Source organism: Panulirus ornatus, chromosome 49, assembly GCF_036320965.1.
Source record: "Panulirus ornatus isolate Po-2019 chromosome 49, ASM3632096v1, whole genome shotgun sequence".
Taxonomy (NCBI): domain Eukaryota; kingdom Metazoa; phylum Arthropoda; class Malacostraca; order Decapoda; family Palinuridae; genus Panulirus; species Panulirus ornatus.
In genome coordinates, this window is record NC_092272.1 from 10,305,051 (window position 1) to 10,331,334 (window position 26,284).

Sequence of the window (26,284 nt, forward strand, 5' to 3'; positions counted from 1 at the left end):
CTGTTGGGGATGAGAGAGCTTGGGAAGTGAGTCAGTTGTTGTTCGCTGATGATACAGCGCTGGTGGCTGATTCATGTGAGAAACTGCAGAAGCTGGTGACTGAGTTTGGTAAAGTGTGTGGAAGAAGAAAGTTAAGAGTAAATGTGAATAAGAGCAAGGTTATTAGGTACAGTAGGGTTGAGGGTCAAGTCAATTGGGAGGTGAGTTTGAATGGAGAAAAACTGGAGGAAGTGAAGTGTTTTAGATATCTGGGAGTGGATCTGTCAGCGGATGGAACCATGGAAGCGGAAGTGGATCATAGGGTGGGGGAGGGGGCGAAAATTTTGGGAGCCTTGAAAAATGTGTGGAAGTCGAGAACATTATCTCGGAAAGCAAAAATGGGTATATATATATATATATATATATATATATATATATATATATATATATATATATATATATTTTATTTATTTATATTTATTATGCTTTGTCGCTGTCTCCCGCGTTTGCGAGGTAGCGCAAGGAAACAGACGAAAGAAAAGGCCCAACCCCCCCCATACACATGTATATACATATGTCCACACACGCAAATATACATACTTACACAGCTTTCCATGGTTTACCCCAGACGCTTCACATGCCTTGATTCAATCCACTGACAGCACGTCAACCCCGGTATACCACATCGCTCCAATTCACACTATTCCTTGCCCTCCTTTCACCCTCCTGCAAGTTCAGGCCCCGATCACACAAAATCTTTTTCACTCCATCTTTCCACCTCCAATTTGGTCTCCCTCTTCTCCTCGTTCCCTCCACCTCCGACACATATATCCTCTTGGTCAATCTCTCCTCACTCATTCTCTCCATGTGCCCAAACCACTTCAAAACACCCTCTTCTGCTCTCTCAACCACGCTCTTTTTATTTCCACACATCTCACTTACCCTTACGTTACTCACTCGATCAAACCACCTCACACCACACATTGTCCTCAAACATCTCATATGTATATATATATATATATTATTATTTTTTTTTTTTTGCTTTGTTGCTGTCTCCCGCATTTGCGAGGTAGCGCAAGGAAACAGAAGAAAGAAATGGCCCAACCCACCCCCATACACATGTATATACACACACCTCCACACACACAAATATACATACTTATACACCTCAATGTACACATATATATACACACACAGACACATACATATATACCCATGCACACAATTCACACTGTCTGCCTTTATTCATTCATCGCCACCTCGCCACACATGGAATACCATCCCCCTCCCCCCTCATGTGTGCAAGGTAGCGCTAGGAAAAGATAACAAAGGCCCCATTCGTTCACACTCAGTCTCCAGCTGTCATGCAATAATGCCCGAAACCACAGCTCCCTTTCCACATCCAGGCCCCACACAACTTTCCATGGTTTACCCCAGACGCTTCACATGCCCTGATTCAATCCACTGACAGCACGTCAACCCCGGTATACCACATCGCTCCAATTCACTCTATTCCTTGCCCTCCTTTCACCCTCCTGCATGTTCAGGCCCCGATCACACAAAATCTTTTTCACTCCATCTTTCCACCTCCAATTTGGTCTCCCTCTTCTCCTCGTTCCCTCCACCTCCGACACATATATCCTCTTGGTCAATCTTTCCTCACTCATTCTCTCCATGTGCCCAAACCACTTCAAAACACCCTCTTCTGCTCTCTCAACCACGCTCTTTTTATTTCCACACATCTCACTTACCCTTACGTTACTCACTCGATCAAACCACCTCACACCACACATTGTCCTCAAACATCTCATATGTATATATATATATATATATATATATATTATTATTTTTTTTTTTTTTTTGCTTTGTTGCTGTCTCCCGCATTTGCGAGGTAGCGCAAGGAAACAGAAGAAAGAAATGGCCCAACCCACCCCCATACACATGTATATACACACACCTCCACACACACAAATATACATACTTATACACCTCAATGTACACATATATATACACACACAGACACATACATATATACCCATGCACACAATTCACACTGTCTGCCTTTATTCATTCATCGCCACCTCGCCACACATGGAATACCATCCCCCTCCCCCCTCATGTGTGCAAGGTAGCGCTAGGAAAAGATAACAAAGGCCCCATTCGTTCACACTCAGTCTCCAGCTGTCATGCAATAATGCCCGAAACCACAGCTCCCTTTCCACATCCAGGCCCCACACAACTTTCCATGGTTTACCCCAGACGCTTCACATGCCCTGATTCAATCCACTGACAGCACGTCAACCCCGGTATACCACATCGATCCAATTCACTCTATTCCTTGCCTGCCTTTCACCCTCCTGCATGTTCAGGCCCCGATCACTCAAAATCTTTTTCACTCCATCTTTCCACCTCCAATTTGGTCTCCCACTTCTGCTCGTTCCCTCCACCTCCGACACATATATCCTCTTGGTCAATCTTTCCTCACTCATTCTCTCCATTTGCCCAAACCATTTCAAAACATCCTTTTCTGCTCTCTCAACCACGCTCTTTTTATTTCCACACATCTCTCTTACCCTTACATTACTTACTTGATCAAACCACCTCACACCACACATTGTCCTCAAACATCTCATTTCCAGCACATCCACCCTCCTGCACACAACTCTATCCATAACCTACGCCTCGCAACCATACAGCATTGTTGGAACCACCATTCCTTCAAACATACTCATTTTTGCTTTCCGAGATAATGTTCTCGACTTCCATACATTCTTCAATGCTCCCAGGATTTTCGCCCCCTCCCCCACCCTATGATTCACTTCCGCTTCCATGGTTCCATTCGCTGCCAGATTCACTCCCAGATATCTAAAACACTTTACTTCCTCCAGTTTTTCTCCATTCAAACTTACCTCCCAATTGACTTGACCCTCAATGCTACAGTACCTAATAACCTTGCTCTTATTCACATTTACTCTTAACTTTCTTCTTTCACACACTTTACCAAACTCAGTCACCAACTTCTGCAGTTTCTCACATGAATCAGCCACCAGCGCTGTATCATCAGCGAACAACAACTGACTCACTTCCCAAGCTCTCTCATCCACAACAGACTTCATACTTGCCCCTCTTTCCAAAACTCTTGCATTCACCTCCCTAACAACCCCATCCATAAACAAATTAAGGAACCATGGAGACATCACACACCCCTGCCGCAAACCTACATTCACTGAGAACCAATTACTTTCCTCTCTTCCTACACGTACACATGCCTTACATCCTCGATAAAAACTTTTCACTGCTTCTAACAACTTGCCTCCCACACCATATATTCTTAATACCTTCCACAGAGCATCTCTATCAACTCTATCATATGCCTTCTCCAGATCCATATATGCTACATACAAATCTATTTGCTTTTCTAAGTATTTCTCACATACATTCTTCAAAGCAAACACCTGTTCCACACATCCTCTACCACTTCTGAAACCACACTGCTCTTCCCCAATCTGATGCTCTGTACATGCCTTCACCCTCTCAATCAATACCCTCCCATATAATTTACTAGGAATACTCAACAAACTTATACCTCTGTAGTTTGAGCACTCACTCTTATCCCCTTTGCCTTTTTACAATGGCACTATGCATGCATTCCGCCAATCCTCAGGCACCTCACCATGAGTCATACATACATTAAATAACCTTACCATCCAGTTAACAATACAGTCACCCCCTTTTTTAATAAATTCCACTGCAATACCATCCAAACCTGCTGCCTTGCCGGCTTTCATCTTCCGCAAAGCTTTTCCTACCTCTTCTCTGTTTACCAAATCATTTTCCCTAACCCTCTCACTTTGCACATCACCTCGACCAAGACACCCTATATCTGCCACTCAATCATCAAACACATTCAGCAAACCTTCAAAATACTCACTCCATCTCCTTCTCACATCACCACTGCTTGTTATCACCTCCCCATTAGCACCCTTCACTGAAGTTCCCATTTGCTCCCTTGTCTTACGCACTTTATTTACCTCCTTCCAGAACATCTTTTTATTCTCCCTAAAATTTAATGATACTCTCTCACCCCAACTCTCATTTGCCCTCTCTTTCACCTCTTGCACCTTTCTCTTGACCTCCTGTCTCTTTCTTTTATACATCTCCCACTCAATTGCATTTTTTCCCTGCAAAAATCGTCCAAATGCCTCTCTCTTCTCTTTCACTAATAATCTTACTTCTTCATCCCACCACTCACTACCCTTTCTAATCAACCCACCTCCCACTCTTCTCATGACACAAGCATCTTTTGTGCAATGCATCACTGATTCCCTAAATACATCCCATTCCTCCCCCACTCCCCTTACTTCCATTGTTCTCACCTTTTTCCATTCTCACATATATATATATGTGGTTTCGGTGCATTATTACATGACAGCTAGAGACTGAGTGTGAACGAATGGGGCCTTTGGTGTCTTTTCCTAGCGCTACCTCGCACACATGAGGGGGGAGGGTGTTGTTATTCCATGTGTGGCGAGGTGGCGATGGGAACAAATAAAGGCAGACAGTATGAATTATGTACATGTGTATATATGTATGTGTCTGTGTGTGTGTATATATGTGTACATTGAGATGTATAGGTATGTATATTTGCGTGTGTGGAAGTGTATGTATATACATGTGTATGTGGGCGGGTTGGGCCATTCTTTCGTCTGTTTCCTTGCACTACCTCGCCAACGTGGGAGACAGCGACAAAGCAAAATAAATAAATAAATAAATATGTGTGTGTGTGTGTGTGTGTGTGTGTGTGTGTGTATGTGTGTATACGTTGAAATGTATAGGTATGTATATGTGCATGTGTGGGCGTTTATGTAAATACATATACATACCAGAAAGGCTCAAAGAACTTGGACTACATAGCACAGGAAGAAGGAGGGAAAGATACAGGAACACTTCTTTGAAAGCTGCCTTTCTTAAAGCTAACCTGCTATAGAGCTGTTGGCTTTTTTTTGTAATTCTATAATGTGGTGACAAACTATGGATATAAAATGAGCCATTTTTTTCTGTTATGCACTCAATGACTAGAAGCACATGTACAGTGTTTTGGGTCTATATGCACTTGGCTTCTACTTTAAACATATTAGTGAGTGCTCAGTCTCTCACTCACTTCATTCATCATTTTAATGAACTTCTACAAATTATCTATACCCATAATATCTTGAAATAGATTTGCAAGTGATAATGCTGGAAATACATCAGAGATAATGAGAAAAAGAACCACTTTGGAGGTGAAAATGGAAGAACTTATAAAGAAATAACATGCTTAGAAATGTACTTCCATATGATGTACATTGTAGAGACCCCACTGAAAGCTGATTTGATGAAAACTCTTTCTCTTTCTCCAGGAATGCATCTTGATGTTCAATGGGTTATCCCTGCATATGATAACCTTTGTGTGGCAACAGATTGACGGTCAAAACAAAACACTGAATCTGCAAGCCTTTCAACATGGAAAACACAGAAAAATTATATCTGCAAGAGTACCAAGAAACATACAATCTATATACAAGACAAAAATACAGGAAAGCCCAGCCAAGAAGCTAGAATGACTATTCAGTGTACTCCCCTGAAAAATAATCAATATGCATGGAACATTTACATATACTTTTAAAAGAAAACTTGACATGTGGTGGAAATCAGTCTCTGAAGATCCCAGAATTGATAATAAAGTAATGCTGGTAGTAGCAGGGAGGACCAGTATTATTTAGCAAGCAGAATGTGCATTAGCACCATGCCCTAACCCTCCTATTTCAGCAAAATCTAGCTCTAGGCACTCATGGGTAGGTATGCTCTCTTTTCTAATACAGCCAACCCTCCTCACATCTAATATTATCTTCAGGTATTTCATTTTCAACACATCCATCCTCTTCTATTCATTTGCATTCAGGGTCGGATACAATATACCATCAAAGTTACCCATCTTTGTCCTCACAGACATTTACCTCTCTCCACAGACTCCTCAATATACCTAGGACCTTTGTCTCCTCTTCCACCCCATGGTTTACTTCAGCTTCCACGGTTCCATCCAATGCCATGTGCACTCTCAGGTAACGCCGTCATTTCCTCCAAGTTCTCTTCAGATTCAAATTCACACTCAAACTAGCCTCTCTTACTGCTCTGCTAAACCTCATTACCTTACTTTTATTCATATTAACTTTCAACTTCCTCCTTTCATGCACTTTCTCAAGCTCAGACACCAGCTTCTGCAGGTTCCCTGTTGAGTCTGCCACCAAAGCTGTGTCATCTGCATACAGCACCCCCACCTCAAGCTGTAGACCCATCCCTTTATCCAGGACTCTTGAATTTTTCTCCCTCACCAGTCCTTCCATAAGTACATCAAACAGACATGGTGACATCACACTTGTAACCTCCCACATTCCTCCTTTCCTACTCCTCACTGCATCTAGTAAATTTCCTCCCACACCAAATATTTGTAGCACCTTCCATGAAACATCTCTGTTAGCCCATTCTTTCCCTTTCTCCAGGTCTATAAATGCCACATACAAATGCCTTACTTCCTCCAAGTATTTTTCACATACATTCTTCAAAGCAAACCCCTGGTCCACACATCCTCTACCACATTTAAATTCACATTGTTTCTTCCTAGTCTGATGCTATGTACATATCATCTTCATCTTCTTAATCGCGACTCTTCCATATAATTTACTGGATATGCTCAACATTCATATACCTTTGTAACTCAAGCATTCACTTTCATCCCCCTTGTTTTCATGAAATAGCACCAAATGGGTATTTTGCCAGTCCTCAGGCACCTCACCTCAGACTGTTATCATTACTTTTTTCATTATACTTTGTCGCTGTCTCCCACATTAGCGAGGTAGCACAAGGAAACAGAAAAAAGAATGGCCCAACCCAGCCACATACACATGTATATGCATACACATCCACACACGCACATATACATACCTATACATTTCAACGTACACATATATATATACATATGCAGATATATACATATATACACTTGTACATAATTCAAACTTGCTGCCTTTATTCATTCCCGTCGCCACCCCGCCACACATGAAATGACAACCCCCTCCCCCCACATGCGCGCGAGGTAGCGCTAGGAAAAGACAACAAAGGCCACATTTGTTCACACTCAGTCTCTAGCTGTCATGTATAATGCATTGAAACCACAGCTCCCTTTCCACATCCAGGCCCCACAAAACTTTCCATGGTTTGCCCCAGATGCTCCACATGCCCTGGTTCAATCCATTGACAGCACATTGACCCCTGTATACCACATCATTCCAATTCACTCTATTCCTTGTACGCCTTTCACCCTCCTGCATGTTCAGACCCTGATTGCTCAAAATCTTTTTCACGCCATCTTTCCACCTCCAATTTGGTCTCCAACTTCTCGTTCCCTCCACCTTTGACATATATATCCTCTTTGTGAATCTTTCCTCATTCATTCCCTCCATGTGACCAAACTATTTCAAAGCACCCTCTTCTGTTCTCTCAACCACACTCTTGTCATTATCACACATCTCTCTTACCCTTTCATTACTTACTCAATCAAACCACCTCACACCACATATTGTCTTCATACTCTCACTTCCAGCACATCCACCCTCCTCCGCACAACTCTATCTATAGCCCATGCCTCGCAACCATATAACATTGTTGGAACCACTATTCATTCAAATATACCCATTTTTGCTTTCTGAGATAACGTTCTCGCCTTCCTCACATTTTTCAACACTCCCAGAACCTTCTCCCCCTCCCCAACCCTGTGACTCACTTCTGCTCCCATGGTTCCATCTGCTGCCAAATCCATTCCCAGATATTTAAAACACCTCACTTCCTCCAGTTTTTCTCCATTCAAACTTACCTCCCAATTGACTTGTCCCTCAACCTTACTGTACCTAATAACCTTGCTCTTATTCACATTTACTCTCAGCTTTCTTCTTTCAAACACTTTACCAAACTCAGTCACCAGCTTCTGCAGTTTCTCACCCAAATCAGCCACCAGCGCTGTATCATCAGCGAACAACAGCTGACTCACTTCCCAAGCCCTCTCATCCCCAACAGACTGCATACTTGCCCCTCTTTTCAAAACTCTTGCATTCACCTCCCTGACAACCCTATCCATAAACAAATTAAACAACCATGGAGACATCACTTATCCCTGCCACAAACTGACATTCACTGAGAACCAATCACTTTCCTCTCTTCCTATTCGTACACATGCCTTACATCCTCGATAAAAGCTTTTCACTGCTTCTAGCAACTTGTCTCCCACATCATATATACCTTCCACAGAGCATCTCTATCAACTCTATCATATGCCCCCTCCAGATCCATAAATGCTACATACAAATCCATTTGCTTTTCTAAGTATTTCTCATACATTCTTCAAAGCAAACACCTCATCCACACATCCTCTAACACTTCTGAAACTGCACTGCTCTTCCCCAATCTGATGCTCTGTACATGCTTTCACCCTCTCCATCAATACCCCCCATATAATTTCCCAGGAATACTCAACAAACTTATACCTCTGTAATTTGAGCACTCACCTTTATCCCATTTGCTTTTGTACAATGGCACTATGCATGCATTCCGCCAATCCTTATGCACCTCACCATGAGTCATACATACACTAAATATCCTTACCAACCAGTCAACAACACAGTCACCCCCTCTTTTGATAAATTCCACTGCAATACCATCCAAACCCACTGCCGTGCCTGCCTTCATCTTTCACAAAGCTTTTACTACCTCTTCACTGTTTACCAAATCATTCTCCCTAACCCTCTCACTTCGCACACCACCTCGACCAAAACACCCTATATCTGCCACTCTATCATCTAACATTCACAACCTTCAAAGTACTCACTCTCCTCACATCAACACTACTTGTTATTACCTCCCATTAGCCCCCTTCACTGATGTTCCCATTTGTTCTCTTATCTTACGCACTTTATTTACCTCCTTCCAGAACATTTTATTCTCCCTAAAATTTAATGATACTCTCTCACCCCAACTTTCATTTGCCCTCTTTTTCACCTCTTGCACCTTTCTCTTGACCTCTTGCTTCTTTCTTTTATATATCTCCAAGTCATTCGCACTATTTCCCTTCAAAAATTGTCCAAATGCCTCTCTCTTCTCTTTCACTAATAATCTTACTTTTTCATCCCACCACTCACTACCGTTTCTAATCTGCCCACCTCCCATGCTTCTCATACCACAAGCATCCCTTGCACAAGCCATCACTGCTTCCCTATATACATCCCATTCCTCCCCCACTCCCCTTATGTCCTTTGCTCTCACCTTTTTCCATTCTGCACTCAATCTCTCCTGGTACTTCCTCACACAATTCTACTTCCCAACTCGCTCTCACCACTCTCTTCACCACTCTCAGACTATGTATATGGTGAAAATCCTAAATAACTAGTCAACAACGTCACCCCTCTTTCTTTGAGAAATTCAACTGCAATACCATCCACTCCAGCCACTCTGACACACTTAATCTCATGTTTCTTTTACTACCTCTTCTCTTTTCACCATATCACTGAGTCATTCCTCCTACAGCAGCTACCATATCATGTAGCACATCCAACAGTCCTTACCTCTCCTACCCCATCTGCTTCCCTCAATCATACTCTCATTTGATCTCTTTTTCTCCTCATACTTTTCACCTCCTTCCAAAATTTTTTTTTATTTTCCCAGAGGTTTGCTGATATTCTTTCACCCATTCTCTTAAATCAGTACACCAAAATAAGAAAACAATTATTGCATGGGATGAAAAGAGCCAATCTAGTAGCAAGCAGCTGGTGTGCTGACAAAACAGGATCCAACAAAACTGTGCTGCTAGAGGCTGGAAACGAGAGTCAATGATGTCATCTCTTTGGTGGTCTCTGACTGGTTTAGAGCAGGCATGAAATGAGCAAGCTTCCTTAGCCACAGCTAATTGGTTAGCTGTAGGGGAGGATGGCCATTACTTTTTCATCAAAAATACTGAGGATTGTAACATCCTCAAGATATTCAACCGAGTGTTTTTCAGGCTCATGGAACAGACCACAGAGAAGAGGACATTGGTATTCTGTAGAATAAGAGCCATCCCAATAAGATGGTAATTTCATTAACCTATTCTGTGAATAACTAATTTTCTGAGTCTCCCTTAATATGCAAAAAACAGCAAAATAATTTTTCTTCTCTTATAAAAAGGTGCACAAAAAATAGAAAACTATTAAATTTTTCTCGTAGATTAAGGTTAACCATTCCTAAGTCAGGAAAACATTAGTCACCAGATTGGTCAATCCTAAGTATGCATAAAATTTAATAACTTTTTTATTTATATGATTCGGTGCACAAAAACTATTCATTTACCTTATGAATTAAGAGTTAACTAATCCTAGTTTGGAAGAAACACACCACTTACTGAATGGCCAATCCAAAGTACAATTGGTGTAGGTATGGTAGTGGATGCCAGAAATAAGGAGTCTCAAAAGAAGCTGTGCAACTGCCCATTGTGGTCACTAACAGGTTACTGAGACCTTCTGGGAGCTCCATAATTCATTCTTTGTCTGGAATGACATCTACAGCCTACCACTAGAGACTCTAATGCTTTCAAAATTCATCTTGTGGCAAGATTTAAGTTCATAGGTGGACATTCACAGTCCCCTGCTACATAACAGTAGACTGATGTATGAGGCATCAACAGGGTTAAAAACAAAGTTTTAGCCTTGACTGAAACAAACCCTATCCTCATTACAATGATGACAGTATGAGATTTGCAACACAAACGACTGAGTGATAGACTATGGCAACATGAACTCATGTGTAAGGCATTGGGCACGAGTGATAGGCTATGTCATCATGGCCTCATGTGTAAGGATCTGGGCACATCTTTTGCAAGTAATCAGGTGAGTAAGGCAGTCTTTTCAATAGTTTTGCCATATGTCCCTTCATGAAACATTATTGTTAGAGTTTTTGATTGTATTCAGCATAACTAAGACATTTTTTGCTGGGTATTTGTCTGTCTCGTCAATACCAATCACTTGGTTTCAATAGCTTTTGAGAAGAACTACTTAGGTAAAAATTAGAGAAAGGGATTTGTTTAAATAATCCCTTTTAAAAGTAACACTTTACCCTCTCTATCTTCTGTACCTTCATTCATACATCTTTAACTGATGTGTGGTAAAATGTAGCACACAAATTTGCTAGTATATGTATTTTCTCTATAAAATGTTTTAACTTTATAACTAGTACTTGGAACTACTATTCAAATTTATATTCCAAAAGGTGACTATCTAAATACATTAACATTACTTCCAAACCCATATCTAATGTAAAAGTACAAGATAACTATAACCCTACTTATTACATTATGACCTATTTCACCATCCACCACATTATAAAATGAACAGCCAATAAGAAATGGTAAATCTGTTTTCTTATCCCTAGTTTAAATGTTTAATTGATCACTTAGCATCTTGACTAGTGTAAACACAAGCTTTACAATCCTCGTAAGCATCAACATACCTGTGGGTTATCAACCATGTACAGTGCTGCATGGCAGATAATGATCATAACAACAGGTAATGCTAACAGAAAGTTAGGCACCTGTCGAACCTCATAATAGCGTAAGAATCCCACCTGTAAGAAAATAATAGCACCATGATGAATACATAATTAGCATATTCGCCTTATATCATTTGGATAAAATATTAACATTTCAGTTTCTGCCTCATTTCCAGTTCTTTCAAGATTTAAACAAACCAGAATCCCCCCATCAATAACCAGGCCTAAACTTTCCATAGTTTCTTTCAACTGCTTCATATACCCTGGTTCAAAATATTGACAACACACCATCCACTGCATTACCACATAACTCACATTTGCCCTATCCCTTGCATGCCTCACCACCTCCTGCATATTCAGGGCCTAAACCTTCGAAGCATCTTTCACTTAATCCTTCGTTGGTTTCCCCCTTTTTCTTGTTCTCTCCACTCATGTGTATACCTTCTTAATTCTTCCTTTTCTCACTCATCCTCTCCATATGCCCAAACTGATTCAGCACACAGTAGCACACACTCTTTAGCTTTCTTATACATTATCCACTTACTACCATACCTCTCCACTAACCTAATATTTCATTTTTGATCAACCCTTCTTACACCATATACTGGTCTCAAGCATTTCATTTCCAACACATTCACCTTATTTACATTTCTGTCTAAACCCCAAGCCCTAAATCCATACAGAACTGGTGGGATTATTATGCTATCCATGTACCTATCTTTGCCCTTAATGACAATGACCTCTTCTTCCTCACATTCCTCAGTGTGCCAAAGACCTTTGCTCCCTCAACCACCCTATGGTTCAATTCACCTCCTATGGTTCCAATCACTGCCGTATTGACTCCCAGGTATCTAAACACTCCATTTCCTCCAAGTTTTTATTATTCATACTCACCGTCCATATAACCTGTCTCTTTTCAGTGCTTAACTTACTACCATGTTTTTATTGATATTACTCTCTAGTTTCTCCTTTCACACACCCTCCCAAGCTCAGACACCAGCTCCAGCAGTTTCCCATTGAAAGCTGCCACTAGTGCTGTGTCATCAGCAAACAACTATTCACTTACCTCTCAGGATCTCCACCCCAAGCAAACTGCATAAGTGCTTCTGTCCCCAAGACCCCTGCATTCACCACCCTCAGGACACAACACCATCCATAGACATTAAAGTGCCATGGTGACATCACGCATCTCTGGTGCAGACCCAGCTTCATCTGAAACCACTCGCTTTCTTCCATTTTTAAAGGGAAGGAGTGCAAATAATTGCAGCTTGAATACAAGAAAGTAGTATGAGGTTAAGAAAAAGATGCATCTGTAAACTTCAGGGAAAATAAGGTGTTTTTGAATGTGGTTAATAATGAGAAAAATGAGGAAAATGGGACCTTCAGTGAAAGGAGCAACTGGGGAAGTGGTTGCAGGTAGAGACGTGGTGAGGAGGAGATGGAGTAAGAATTTTGAAGGACTGTTAAATGTGTTTGATGACAGAGTAGCAGGTGTAAGATGTATAGAATGGGGATGTATACAAAATGAGAGATTCATGGAAAGTGATTTGATAAAGAGAGAAGAGGTAGTGGAAGCTTTATGTATGATGAAATGTGGCAATGTCATTGGAATAGATGGTATTGAACTTGAATTTCTTAGAAAGGGGGTGACTGTGTTGTTGACTGGTAAGTTAGAATTTTCAATGTGTGTATGGATCATGGTGAGATGCCTGAGGATTGGTGAAATGCATGTATAAAGGCAAGGGGGACAAAGGTGAATGTGTAAACCAGGCAGCATTAGACTGGTGAGAAATGATGTGATTTCTGTAGTGGTAGAGGTTGTGTGGATCAAGTGTTTGCTTTAAAGAATGTGTGAGAAATACTTGGAGAAACCATAGGGTTTGTATGTGGCACTTATGGATCTGTAGAAAACACATGATAGGATTGATAGAGAATACCTAATGAATATCTGGTGTGAAAGGAAAGCTACAAGAAGCAGAGAAGTTTTTATCAAGTGTAAGGCATGTGTGCAAGTAAGAAGAAAAGGGTGAATGGTTCCATCAGAATGTTAAGAAGCTTGTAGAAGAAGCAAAGAAAGAGTAGATGAAAATTTTGGAAGGAAGTTAAGTGAAGAGTTTTGGGATAATAAGAAACAATACTGCAAGGAGGTGAAAAGGGAAAGAGGTGGATGTTAAGAGTGGAAATGTTGATGTGAGAAGTAGGGAAGGAGAAAGCATATGACAGAGATGACTGGAATGCTTTGTGGGATGTGTTAATGATATATGGAATAGTGGGAGACTGTTGGATGGTGTAATGAAAGGAAGATGGAAAGAGTATTTTGAAGAACAGATGAATGTGGGAGAATGGGAGGCAGCAGTTGTTACATGCATGAGTATGGAGGAGACAAGAAAGAAGATACAAATGCAGGGGTCTATAGCAAAGAGGGAGGTAAGAAGGGAAATAATGATGCTAAAGGTAGGAAAGGCACCTAAAGTATGGAGGAGAAAGTGTGATAAAGTGGATACATCTGATGTATAATTCAAAAGAAAATGTACATAGGATGTATGAAGCATTCATAGGAAAATAAGTCTGTTAAGTATGCCAGGAAAAGTGTATGCAAGAACATCAACTGACAAAGTTATGGAAGTGACTGAATGCAGAACAAGTGAAGAGCACGGGGGTTTTAAGAAAGGTATGGGATGTGTAGATCAGATTTTTGTAGTAAAAGGACAATGTTAAAATATTCAGCAAAAGGTTAGATGTATGCAGCTTTTATGGATATGGAGAAAGCATATGACAGAGATGACTGGAATGCTTTGTGGGATGTGTTAATGATATATGGAATAGTGGGAGACTGTTGGATGGTGTAAAAGCGTTCTATAGAGGAACAAATTAGAGTGTAAGAGTGGATGGACAGCTGAGCAAAAGTTTTGGGGTACATGTAGGTGTGAGGCAGTGCTGTGTGATGTCACCATGACCTTTTGATATATATGGATGGAGTGATAAGAGAGATGATAGCAAAACTAGGGAAAAGGGGTGCAGAGATGAGAGTGGCGGTGAAATATGGTGCCTAATAGCAAGCCTGTTTCTGGTTGATACTGTGTTGTTTGTGGAAAGTGAAGAGGAGTTGCAGAAGGTTATAAGTGTATTTTATGATGTGTGTAAGAGGAGGAATTTGAAGGCAAATGCAAGTAAAAGTAAAGTAATAGAGTTTGAAAGGAAACGGAGTGAAAGTATAGATTTTGTAAAACTGTATGGAGTGAAAGTGTACTAAATTGTGCTGTCGATATGGGGAGGAAAAAGACTGGAAATGAGGGAATTTAAGTATCTGTGAGTTGTGTTGTATAAGTGTGGTGATATGGAAGGAGAGATAAGGGATACAGCAGTACAGGGTAGAAGAGTAATTGGGTCCCTTTATAGAATAATGAAGGATAGCAGTGTAAGAATGGAAGTGAAGAGAGGATTAAGGGACAGGATAATCCTCCCAACCCTGACCTCTGCAGCTGGAACATGGAATGAGGTACAGAGGTCAAGAATCCAGGATGTGGAAATGAGCTATTTGAGAAGAGCATGTGGTGTGACTAGATAGGGTGAAGAAAAAAATGAAAGGATGTACGAGAGATGTGGTATGGCAAGGAATGCAAAGACAATGAATTGTGGAGCAGAGGAATGGGTGAAAAGTTATACTTTTGGGTGGTTTGAGCACGTGGAAAGAATGCAAGACTGGGAGTTTACAAGGAGAGTGTATGATAGTACAATTAAAGGGGTTGATGTGAGTAGTAGACCACTTGTGACATGGGCAAATAGGGTGGAAGAATAATGGAGGGAGAGAAACAGAGGAAAATGCATGGAATGGTGTATGTGAGGAAGGCATGTAAGGACAGTGATGAGTGGAGACTCTTTGCCATGGCCACCCCTTGATGGGAGTTCCCAGAGGGAATAGGCATCAGAGATATAGATAGATAGTATCTATTTATCTATATTATTTTTTATTTTGCTTTGTTCGCTGTTTCCCACGTTGGCGAGATAGCGCAAGGAAACAGATGAAAGAATGGCCCAACCCACCCACATACACATGTATATACATACACGTCCACACACGCAAATATACATACCTATACATCTCAACGTATACATATATATATACACACACAGACATATACATATATACACATGTACATAATTCATACTGTCTGCCTTTATTCATTCCCACTGCCACCCAGCCACACATGAAATAACAACCCCCTCCCCCCTCATGTGTGCAAGGTAGTGCTAGGAAGACAAAAAGGCTCCATGTGTTCACACTCAGTCTCTAGCTGTCGTGTGATAATGCACCGAAACCACAGCTCCCTTTCCACATCCAGGCCCACAGAACTTTCCATGGTTTACCCCAGACGCTTCACATGCCCTGGTTCAATCCATTGACAGAACATCGACCCTGGTATACCACATCGTTCCAATTCACTCTAATCCTTGCACGCCTTGCACCCTCCTGCATGTTCAGGCCCTGATCACTCAAAATCTTTTTCACTCCATCTTTCCACCTCCAATTTGGTCTCCCACTTCTCCTTGTTCCCTCCACCTCTGACACATATATCCTCTTGGTCAATCTTTCCTCACTCATTCTCTCCATGTGACCAAACCATTTCAAAACACCCTCTTCTGCTCTCTCAACCACACTCTTTTTATTACCACACATCTCTCTTACCCTATTATTACTTACTCAATCAAACCACCTCACACCACATATTGTCCTCAAACATCTCACTTCCAGCACATCCACCCTCCTCCGCACAACTCTATCCACAGCCCACGCCTCGCAACCATACAACATTGTTGGAACCACTATTCCTTCAAACACACCCATTTTTGCTTTCCGAGATAATGTGCTTGACTTCCATACATTCTTCAAGGCTCCCAGAATTTTCACCCCCTCCCCCACCCTATGATTCACTTCTGCTTCCATGGTTCCATCCGCTGCCAAATCCACTCCCAGATATCTAAAACATTTCACTTCCTCCAGTTTTTCTCCATTCAAACTTACCTCCCAATTGACTTGACCCTCAACCCTACTGTACCTAATAACCTTGCTCTTATTCACATTTACTCTCAACTTTCTTCTTTCATGCACTTTACCAAACTCAGTCACCAGCTTCTGCAGTTTCTCACATGAATCAGCCACCAGTGCTGAACCATCAGCGAACGACAACTGAACTTCCGAAACTCTCTCATCCCCAACAGACTGCATACTTGCCCCTCTTTTCAAAACCCTTGCATTCACCTCCCTAACAACCCCATCCATAAACAAATTAAACAACCATGGAGACATCACACACCCCTGCCGCAAACCTACATTCACTGAGAACCAATCACTTTCCTCTCTTCCTACACATACACATGCCTTACAGCCTCGATAAAAACTTTTCACTGCTTCTAACAACTTGCCTCCCACACCATATATTCTTAATACCTTCCACAGAGCATCTCTATCAACTCTATCATATGCCTTCTCCAGATCCATAAATGCTACATACAAATCCATTTGTTTTTCTAAGTATTTCTCACATACATTCTTCAAAGCAAACACCTGATGCACACATCCTCTACCACTTCTGAAACCACACTGCTCTTCCCTAATCTGATGCTCTGTACATGCCTTCACCCTCTCAATCAATACCCTCCCATATAATTTCGCAGGAATACTCAACAAACTTATACCTCTGTAATTTGAGCACTCACCTTTGTCCCCTTTGCCTTTGTTCAATGGCACTATGCAAGCATTCTGTCAATTCTCAGGCACCTCACCATGAATCATACATACATTAAATAACCTTACCAGATAGATAGTATAGTATGGGAAATGAATAAAAGAGTTTTGGAAAGAGGGGTAGGTATGCAGGATGTACAGGGTGAGAGGGACTGGGAAATGAAAGTCTTGGAGAAAGGGTTGAGTATGCAGTACAAAGAGGGTGAAAGAGCCTGAGAAGTGACTCAGTTGTTGTTTGCAGATGACACAGCAATGGTGGCAGATTTGAGAGAAATTGCAGAAGCTGGTGTCTTAGTTTGGGAGAGAGTGAAAGGACTAAGTTTCGAGTAAATGTGGATAAGAGCTAAATCATTAGGTTTAGCAGGGCAGAGGGGCCTGTTAGTTCAGATGTTAGCTTTAATGGTAAAAATTTGGAGGAAGTGCAGTGTTTTAGAAACAGCATCTGCAAAAAACAATGTCTTCCCCCATATCTTTTCCAAGGAGATACATAGCAAGGATATATTGTAGGTACAAGCATGTGAAGCTCTCAGGATGAAATCATTGTACATCTGCTCACTGAGACTGGCATTTCTAATGGTGTGAGCACTACCAACCGACCTGATATTTATGAAAAAATGAATATATATATAGGGGAGAAAGAGTGCTTCCCATGTATGTCTCCAGGGATACAGGAGAAAGAGTGCTTACCACGTATTACCTGCATGTCATAGAAGGCAGCTAAAAGGGGAGGGGGCGGGGGCTGGAAATCCTCCCCTTCCGTTTTTCACTTTTTCAAAAGAAAAGAAACAGAGAGTGGGGCAAAGTGAGGATATTCCCTTTAAGGCTTAGTCCTCTGTTCTTAATGCTACCTAACAAATGTGGGAAATGGCAAGTATGCAGGCTCTTATGGATGAGAAGGCTTGGGAAGTGTGTCACTTGTTTGCTGATGACTATTATACTATCCATATACCTATCTTTGCCCTTAATGACAATGACCTCTTCTTCCTCACATTCCTCAGTGTGCCAAAGACCTTTGCCCCCCTAAACCACCCTATGGTTCAATTCACCTCCTATGGTTCCAATCACTGCCATATTGACTCCCAGGCATACCCATTTTTGCTCTCCGAGATAATGTTCTCACCTTCCACACATTCTTCAACACTCCTAGAACCTTCACCCCCTCCCCCACCCTGTGACTCACTTCCGCTTCCATGGTTCCATCTACTGCCAAATCCACTCCCAGATATCTAAAACACTTCACTTCCTCCAGTTTTTCTCCACTCAAACATACCTTCCAACTGACTTGTCCCTCAACCCTACTGAATCTAATAACCTTGCTCCTATTCACATGTACTTTCAGCTTTCTTCTTTAGCACACTTTATCAGACTCAGTCACCAGCTTATGCAGTTTCTCACCATAATGAGCCACCAGCACTGTATCCTTTGTGAACAATTGTCTCACTTCCCAAGCCCTCTCGTCCACGACAGACTACATACTTGCTCCTCTCTCCAAAATTCTTGCTTTCACCTCCCTAACAACCCCATCCATAAACAAATTAAACAAGCGTGGCGACATCATGCACCCCTGCCACAAACCGACGTTCACTGGGAACCAATCACTTTCTTCCTACTCGTACTTGCATTCTTGATAAAAACATTTCACTGCTTCTAGCAACTTACCTCCCACACCATACACTCTTATATATATATATATGGGGATAGGGGAGAAAGAATACTTCCCATGTATTCCCTGCGTGTCGTAGAAGGCGACTAAAAGGGGAGGGAGCGGGAGGCTGGAAATCCTCCCATCTCGTTTTTTTTTTAATTTTCCAAAAGAAGGAACAGAGAAGGGGGCCAGGTGAGGATATTATCTCAAAGGCCCAGTCCTCTGTTCTTAACGCTACCTCGCTAACGCGGGAAATGGCGAAGAGTTTGAAAAAATATATATATATATATATATATATATATATATATATATATATATATATATATATATATATATATATATATGTGTGTATATATATAAGTGCTACCTCGCAAACGCGGGAGACAGCGACAAAGTATAATAAATGAAAAATAAATAAATAATCATATATATATTTTATTTATTTATATTATTTATTTTGCTTTGACCAAGGGGATATGTGTGTCGGAGGTGGAGGGAGCGAGGAGAGGAGGGAGACCAAATTGGAGGTGGAAAGATGGAGTGAGGGAGATTTTGTGTGATCGGGGCCTGAACATGCAGGAGGGTGAGAGGAGGGCGGGGAGTGGAGTGAATTGGAGCGATGTGGTGTGCAGGGGTTGACGTGCTGTCGGTGGATTGAATCAGGGCGTGTGAAGCGTCTGGGGTAAACCATGAAAAGCTGTGTAGGTATGTATATTTGCGTGTGTGGACGTGTGTATGTACATGTGTATGGGGGGGGGGGTTGGGCCATTTCTTTCGTCTGTTTCCTTGCGCTACCTCGCAAACGCGGGAGACAGCGACAAAGTATAAAAAAAAAAAAAAAAAAAAAAATTTTGCTTTCTCGCTGTCTCCCGTGTTAGCGAGGTAGTGCAAGGAAACAGATGAAAGAATGGCCCAACCCACCCACATACACATGTATATACATACATGTCCAGACACGCAAATATACATACATATACATCTCAACTTATACATATATATACACACGCAGACATATACATATATACACATGTACATAATTCATACTGTCTGCCTTTATTCATTCCAATTGCCACCCCGCCACACATGAAATAAAAACCCCCTCCCCCTCATGTGTACGAGATAGCGCTAGGAAAAGACAATAAAGGCCACATTCGTTCAGACTCAGTCTCTAGCTGTCATGTAATAATACAACAAAACCACAGCTACCTTTCCACATCCAGGCCCCACAGAACTTTCCATGGTTTACCTCAGACGCTTCACGTGCCCTGGCCCAATCCATTGACAGCACGTCGACCCTGGTACACCACATCATTCCAATTCACTCTATTCCTTGCATGCCTTTCACCCTCCTGCATGTTCAGGCCCCGATCACTCAAAATCCTTCTCACTCCATCTTTCCACCTCCAATTTGGTCTCCCACTTCTCCTCGTTCCCTCCACCTCTGACACATATATCCTCTTGGTCAATCTTTCCTCACTCATTCTCTCCATGTGACCAAACCATTTCAAAACACCCTTTCCTGCTCTCTCAACCACATTCTTTTTATTACCACACATCTCTCTTACCCTTTCATTCCTTACTCGATCAAACCACCTTACACCGCATATTGTCCTCAAACATCTCATTTCCAGCACATCCACCCATGTCTTGCAACCATATAATAGCATGTTGGAACCACTATTCCTTCAAACATACCCATTTTTGCTTTCTGAGATAATGTTCTTGACTTCCACACATTCTTCAATGCTCCCAGAACTTTCAACCCCTCCCCCACCCTATGATTCACTTCCGCTTCCATGGTTCCATCTGCTGCCAGATCCACTCCCAGATATCTAAAACACTGTACTTCCTCCAGTTTTCCTCTGTTCAAACTTACCTCCCAATTGCCTTGTCCCTCAACCCTACTGTACCTAATAACCTTGCTCTTATTCACATTTACTCTCAGCTTTCTTCTTTCGCACACTTTACCAAACTCAGTCACCAGCTTCTACAGTTTCTCACACGAATCAGCCACCAGCACTGTATCATCAGCGAACAACAACTGACTCACTTCCCAAGCTCTCTCATCCACAACAGACTTCATACTTGCCCCTCTTTCCAAAACTCTTGCATTCACCTCCCTAACAACCCCATCCATAAATAAATTAAACAACCATGGAGACATCACACACCCCTGCCGCAACCCTACATTCACTGAGAACCAATCACTTTCCTCTCTTCCTACACGTACACACGCCTTACATCCTCGATAAAAACTTTTCACTGCTTCTAACAACTTGCCTCCCACACCATATATTCTTAATACCTTCCACAGAGCATCTCTATCAACTCTATCATATGCCTTCTCCAGATCCATAAATGCTACATACAAATCCATTTGCTTTTCTAAGTATTTCTCACATACATTCTTCAAAGCAAACACCTGGTGCACACATCCTCTACCACTTCTGAAACCACACTGCTCTTCCCCAATCTGATGCTCTGTACATGCCTTCGCCCTCTCAATCAATACCCTCCCATATAATTTCCCAGTATTTATTTTTTTTTTTTTTTTGCTTTGTCGCTGTCTCCTGCGTTTGCGAGGCAGCGCAAGGAAACAGACGAAAGAAATGGCCCAACCCACCCCCATACACATGTATATACATACGTCCACACATGCAAATATACATACCTACACTTTCCATGGTTTTCCCCAGACGCTTCACGTGCCCTGATTCAATCCACTGACAGCACGTCAACTCCGATATACCACATCAATCCAATTCACTCTCTTCCTTGCCCTCCTTTCACCATCCTGCATGTTCAGGCCACGATCACACAAAATCTTTTTCACTCCATCTTTCCACCTCCAATTTGGTCTCCCACTTCTCGTTCCCTCCACCTCCGACACATATATCCTCTTGGTCAATCTTTCCTCACTCATTCTCTCCATGTGCCCAAACCATTTCAAAACACCCTCTTCTGCTCTCTCAACCACGCTCTTTTTATTTCCACACATCTCTCTTACCCTTACGTAACTTACTCGATCAAACCACCTCACACCACACATTGTCCTCAAACATCTCATTTCCAGCACATCCATCCTCCTGCGCACAACTCTATCCATAGCCCACGCCTCGCAACCATACAACATTGTTGGAACCACTATTCCTTCAAACATACCCATTTTTGCTTTCCGAGATAATGTTCTCGACTTCCACACATTTTTCAAGACTCCCAGGATTTTCGCCCCCTCCCCCACCCTATGATCCACTTCTGCTTCCATGTTTCCATCCGCTGCCAGATCCACTCCCAGATATCTAAAACACTTTACTTCCTCCAGTTTTTCTCCATTCAAACTTACCTCCCAATTGACTTGACCCTCAACCCACTGTACCTAATTACCTTGCTCTTATTCACATTTACTCTTAACTTTCTTCTTTCACACACTTTACCAAACTCAGTCACCAGCTTCTGCAGTTTCTCACAAGAATCAGCCACCAGCGCTGTATCATCAGCGAACAACAACTGACTCACTTCCCAAGCTCTCTCATCCACAACAGACTTCATACTTGCCCCTCTTTCCAAAACTCTTGCATTCACCTCCCTAACAACCCCATCCATAAACAAATTAAACAACCATGGAGACATCACACACCCCTGCCGCAACCCTACATTCACTGAGAACCAATCACTTTCCTCTCTTCCTACACGTACACATGCCTTACATCCTCGATAAAAACTTTTCACTGCTTCTAACAACTTGCCTCCCACACCATATATTCTTAATACCTTCCACAAAGCATCTCTATCAACTCTATCATATGCCTACTCCAGATCCATAAATGCTACATACAAATCCATTTGCTTTTCTAAGTATTTCTCACATACATTCTTCAAAGCAAACACCTGATGCACACATCCTCTACCACTTCTGAAACCACACCGCTCTTCCCCAATCTGATGCTCTGTACATGCCTTCACCCTCTCAATCAATACCCTCCCATATAATTTACCAGGAATACTCAACAAACTTATACCTCTGTAATTTGAGCACTCACTCTTATCCCCTTTGCCTTTGTACAATGGCACTATGCACGTATTCCGCCAATCCTCAGGCACCTCACCATGAGTCATACATACATTAAATAACCTTACCAACCAGTCAATAATACAGTCACCCCCTTTTTTAATAAATTCCACTGCAATACCATCCAAACCTGCTGCCTTGCCGGCTTTCATCTTCTGCAAAGCTTTTACTACCTCTTCTCTGTTTACCAAATCATTTTCCCTAACCCTCTCACTTTGCACACCACCTCGACCAAAACACCCTATATCTGCCACTCTATCGTCAAACACATTCAACAAACCTTCAAAATACTCACTCCATCTCCTTCTCACATCACCACTACTTGTTATCACCTCCCCATTAGCGCCCTTCACTGAAGTTCCCATTTGCTCCCTTGTCTTACGCACTTTATTTACCTCCTTCCAGAACATCTTTTTATTCTCCCTAAAATTTAATGATACTCTCTCACCCCAACTCTCATTTGCCCTCTTTTTCACCTCTTGCACCTTTCTCTTGACCTCCTGTCTCTTTCTTTTATACATCTCCCACTCAATTCCCAGTAATACTCAACAAACTTATACCTCTGTAATTTGAGCACTCACTTTTATCCCCTTTGCATTTGTACAATGGCACTATGCAAGCATTCTGCCAATCCTCAGGCACCTCACCATGAGTCATACATACATTAAATAACCTTACCAACCAGTCAACAATACAGTCACCCCTTTTTTTAATAAAGTCCACTGCAATACCATCCAAACCTGCTGCCTTGCCGGCTTTCATCTTCCGCAAAGCTTTTACTACCTCTTCTCTGTTTACCAAATCATTTTCCCTAACCCTCTCACTTTACACACCACCTCAACCAAAACACCCTATATCTGCTACTCTATCATGAAACACATTCAACAAACCTTCAAAATACTCACTCCATCTCCTTCTCACATCACCACTACTTGTTATCACCTTCCCATTAGCCCCCTTCACTGAAGTTCCCATTTACTCCCTTGTCTTACGCACTTTATTTACCTCCTTCCAGAACATCTTTTTATTTTCCCTAAAATGTAATGATACTCTCTCACCCCAACTCTCATTGCCCCCTTTTTCACCTCTTGCACGTTTCTCTTGACTTCCTGCCTCTTTCTTTTATACATCTCCCACTCATTTGCATTGTTTCCCTGCAATAATTGTCCAAATGCCTCTCTCTTCTCTTTCACTAATAATCTTACTTCTTCATCCCACCACTCACTACCTTTTCTAATCAACCCACCTCCCAGGCTTCTCATGCCACAAGCATCTTTTGCACAAGCCATCACTGCTTCCCTAAATACATCCCATTCCTCCCCCACTCCCCTTACCTCCTATGTTCTCACCTTTTTCCATTCTGTACTCCGTCTCTCCTGGTACTTCCTCACACAAGTCTCCTTCCCAAGCTCACTTCCTCTCACTACTCTCTTCACCCCAACATTCTCTCTTCTTTTCTGAAAACCCCTACAAATCTTCACCTTCGCCTCCACAAGATAATGATCAGACATCCCTCCAGTTGCACCTCTCAGCACATTAACATCCAAAAGTCTCTCTTTCACGCACCTATCAATTAACACGTAATCCAATAATGCTCTCTGGCCATCTCTCCTACTTACATACGTATACTTATGTATATCTTGCTTTTTAAACCAGGTATTTCCAGTCACCAATCCTTTTTCAGCACATAAATCTACAAGCTCTTCACCATTTCCATTTACAACACTGAACACCCCATGTATACCAATTATTCCCTCAACTGCCACATTACTCACCTTTGCATTCAAATCACCCATCACTATAACCCGGTCTTGTGCATCAAAACCACTAACACACTCATTCAGCTGCTCCCAAAACACTTGCCTCTCATGATCTTTCTTCTCATGCCCAGGTGCATATGCACCAATAATCACCCATCTCTCTCCATCAACTTTCAGTTTTTCCCATATCAATCTAGAATTTACTTTTTTACACTCTATCACATACTCCCACAACTCCTGTTTCAGGAGTAGTGCTACTCCATCCCTTGCTCTTGTCCTCTCACTAACCCCTGACTTTACTCCCAAGACATTCCGAAACCACTCTTCCCCTTTACCCTTGAGCTTCGTTTCACTCAGAGCCAAAACATCCAGGTTCCTTTGCTCAAACATACTACCTATCTCTCCTTTTTTCTCATCATGGTTACATCCACACACATTTAGACACCCCCAATCTGAGCCTTCGAGGAGGATGAGCACTCTCCGCGTGACTCCTTCTTCTGTTTCCCCTTTTAGAAAGATAAAATACAAGGAGGGGAGGGTTTCTGGTCCCCTGTTCCCTTCCCCTTTAGTCGCCTTCTACGACACATGAGGAATGCATGGGAAGTATTCTTTCTCCCCTATCCCCTTCTGTTGAATTAATCTGGAAACGCTCCCCTCCTTGTATTTTGACTTTCTAAATGGGGAAACAGAAGAAGGAGTCACGCTGGGAGTGCTCATCCTCCTCGAAGGCTCAGATTGGGGGTGTCTAAATGTGTGTGGATGTAACCATGATGAGAAAAAAGGAGAGATAGGTAGTATGTTTGAGCAAAGGAACCTGGATGTCTTGGCTCTGAGTGAAATGAAGCTCAAGAGTAAAGGGGAAGTGGTTTGGGAATGTCTTGGGAGTAAAGTCAGGGGTTAGTGAGAGGACAAGAGCAAGGGAAGGAGTAGCACTACTCCTAAAACAGGAGGGGTGGGAGTATGTGATAGAGTGTAAGAAAGTAAATTCTAGATTGATATGGGTAAAACTGAAAGTTGATGGAGAGAGATGGGTGATTATTGGTGCATATGCACATGGGCATGAGAAGAAAGATCATGAGAGGCAAGTGTTTTGGGAGCAGCTGAATGTGTTAGTGGTTTTGATGCACGAGACCGGGTTATAGTGATGGGTGATTTGAATGCAAAGGTGAGTAATGTGGCAATTGAGGGAATAATTGGTATACATGGGGTGTTCAGTGTTGTAAATGGAAATGGTGAAGAGCTTGTAGATTTATGTGCTGAAAAAGGACTGGTGATTGGTAATACCTGGTTTAAAAAGTGAGATATACATAAGTATACATATGTAAGTCAGAGCATTATTGGATTACGTGTTAATTGATAGGCGTGTGAAAGAGAGACTTTTGGATGTTAATGTGCTGAGAGGTGCAACTGGAGGGATGTCTGATCATTATCTTGTGGAGGCGAAGGAGAAGATTTGTAGGGGTTTTCAGAAAAGAAGAGAG

At 41.9% G+C, this 26,284-nt stretch overlaps 1 protein-coding gene across 5 annotated transcripts in view; it reads right to left on the minus strand.

Moving 5' to 3' along the window:
* Positions 1–26,284, minus strand: part of PIG-V (phosphatidylinositol glycan anchor biosynthesis class V) — a 160,285-nt gene that overhangs the window by 48,824 nt on the left and 85,177 nt on the right. For all 5 annotated transcript variants that reach the window (XM_071690960.1, XM_071690957.1, XM_071690959.1 and 2 more), the window contains one exon: positions 11,545–11,658. In XM_071690960.1, the coding sequence (XP_071547061.1) occupies positions 11,545–11,658 (114 nt within the window). The remainder of the gene's footprint in view (positions 1–11,544; positions 11,659–26,284) is intronic.